General features: G+C 41.0%; 1 protein-coding gene across 1 annotated transcript in view; it reads right to left on the bottom strand.

Moving 5' to 3' along the window:
* Window positions 1-2,500, bottom strand: part of LOC125032712 (inter-alpha-trypsin inhibitor heavy chain H3-like) — a 97,452-nt gene that overhangs the window by 40,298 nt on the left and 54,654 nt on the right. The window contains exons 3-4 of the mRNA XM_047623977.1: window positions 1,252-1,421; window positions 222-320 (exon numbers count right to left, since the gene is read on the bottom strand). Coding sequence (XP_047479933.1) covers window positions 222-320; window positions 1,252-1,421 — 269 coding nt within the window. The remainder of the gene's footprint in view (window positions 1-221; window positions 321-1,251; window positions 1,422-2,500) is intronic.

The raw sequence follows: 2,500 nt of genomic DNA, 5'->3' as shown, positions 1-2,500 counted from the left end.
AAAACAAGGATAGAAACAAAATAAAATAAAAATCTTGACAGGTAAGGCTCCAAGTATGAAGCTGACAACTAAATAAAATTAAGTATAGAAAAAAGAAACAAAAAGAAAAAAACATCCCTCCTCCCCCCCCCCCATACACAAAGAAAAGCAGAGGAACGAATACATAAAAACAAGCAGCAAAAACAAAACAAAAACAAAAAATACCCATTCCATATACTCACTCTTGGACGAGGAAAATGGACCTCTCAAGACGCTGGTTAAAACTGGGTTCGGGAAGAGGTTCCCCGATCGTGCTGGTGTGGTTCACGCCGTCCACCTCGCTAAGGAAACAAAAGAGAATCAGTATAAGGGTTTCGAACACTTTTCCGAACCGCGGGTGAAGCAGCTCGGGATATGGGATTGGATTCCTTCTTTGGCGGGACGATGATCCCTTTTGCGGTTCAAGTGGATTCGCAAAAGGGTGTTCGACTTGTTGCAGCTATAATGGATTCAAATAGATCGAGTCGTGTGTATAGTCTTTCTTTATTTTCATTTTTTTTTTCTTTTCTTTTTTACTCAATGGGGGAACTGGTTTTTGTGTGACTGGGTGAGTTTACGATTCGCGAGTATTTTTACAGAACAGTTCTATTGCTTCATTGAATAGCAAGACGCTTAGTCACTGTGCGGGTAAATGATATCATATCTGGGCTAAAACGCTGGATTGTGAAATGCAAATTCTCAATGCAGTCCTCACCGGACGGGATTCCATTGAAATCATAACCGGTTATTTCTAATTCTGGAAACACTAAACGCCAGGCCACTCACGCACAGACGCAAAAAGGACACACACACACACACACAAACACATATCTATGTATTTTTGTATGTATACGTATATATGTGTGTGAATGAATATATACACACACAGCTATAAGCCTTTATGTATGTATACGTAAATTTGTATAAGTGAATAGACACACACACACACACACACACACACACACACACACACACACACACACACACACATCCTACACACACACACATCCTACATACACACATCCTACACACACACACACATCCTACACACACACATCCTACACACACACACATCCTACATACACACATCCTACACACACATCACAGCAACTAATCCTCAAAAAACTCATCTCCTGCACCCCGACGCCGGCAGCCCAGGACGCACACGAGCCGCCCCACATGTGCGCCCCAAGCGAAGCCATGCGTCACGGGCTACAAGAAGCCGGTACTAACATCGTAAACGAGGAGATGAAGGCTTTCTTCGGCAGCGTCATCCTGAACTTCATCTCCGACATTTCGCTCCTCAAGTTCAGCATTTTGGTGGTGACCTGCGTGATGGCGTAGCGGTGCTCGATCTTGCTCAGCACCTTGAAGCTTGTTACCATGGCCAAGGACGTGTTCACCTGGAAGGGATGGAAAAGGGAGAATGTTGAGTTCTCGGTTTTTATTTTGTGTTCTTTCTTTCTATCTGTTTCTCTTTTTTTTTCTGTGTGTGTCCTGGTCTGTCTTTGTGTTATTTCTTCATCATCTGTTTTGCCTTTGGTTCTCTCTCTCTTTCTCTCTGTTTTTGGTTCTCTCTTTCTCTACCTCGAATTCTCTGAATGTCTGTTTATCTAATTGGAAATCTGGCTGTCTATGTCCCTCTATCTATCTGCATCTATCTGCTTTTAAAGCTCTTTCTCTTTCTCTTTCTCTCGCTCTCAAATATCACTATATTTACTTCTTATTTAATAATATTTATCTACAAGGACTTGAGGGCCATGTGTTGCCAGTCTGACGGAGACTATTTTCATTTTTCTTTCTTTTATCTCTTTTTGTATTCCTTAGTCAAGTCACCCTCTCTTTCTCTCTCGTACTGTTTACCAACCTATTTTGTGTCTGTTTAACTGCCTATTAGCACCTTTTCTTCTCGCGCTTAAATCATTCTCTCTATTTATCGTTTAGATTTTATGGTTATTCGCCTTTTTTCATTCTCCCATTCGTTCTTATCCCTTCTCCTCCACCCTTTCTCATCTAAAACATTCTTCTTTTCATTCCCTCGTTTCTTTTCTTTTCAACTCCACTTTAACATGTCTCTATCTTTCCATATCTAATGCATCTGTCCTTCGCCTCTAATCTTTGCCGATTAGCCAATCCCGCAGTCCTATTCTCTCTTCCTATTACGTATTGCTCCATTTCTCATCCACTTTATTTATCTCCTTGTTCCTCTTCTTATTTTCTCTCTTCCTTTTTTCGGCCGCACCCTTTATCTCTGTCCCTCTCCCTTCCAATCTTTAAAGATAAACCAATCCTCTTCCCTCTTTCAAAAACCCACTTATCTATTCCTCACGTACACTTTTATCTCTTTAATCTATTTTATTCCTCACCCACCCTTTACTATCTTCCTTACCTATTTTATTCTTCGTCCACCCTATTTATCTACTTTCTTTCCATCTCTTAAAGTGGAGATCCTCACGATCCTCGTGAACACCTTAACCCGTCA

The sequence above is a fragment of the Penaeus chinensis genome, chromosome 15 (genome assembly GCF_019202785.1).
Source record: "Penaeus chinensis breed Huanghai No. 1 chromosome 15, ASM1920278v2, whole genome shotgun sequence".
Taxonomy (NCBI): domain Eukaryota; kingdom Metazoa; phylum Arthropoda; class Malacostraca; order Decapoda; family Penaeidae; genus Penaeus; species Penaeus chinensis.
Note: the sequence above shows the minus strand (reverse complement) of the source record. Positions and strands in the feature narration are given on the sequence as shown.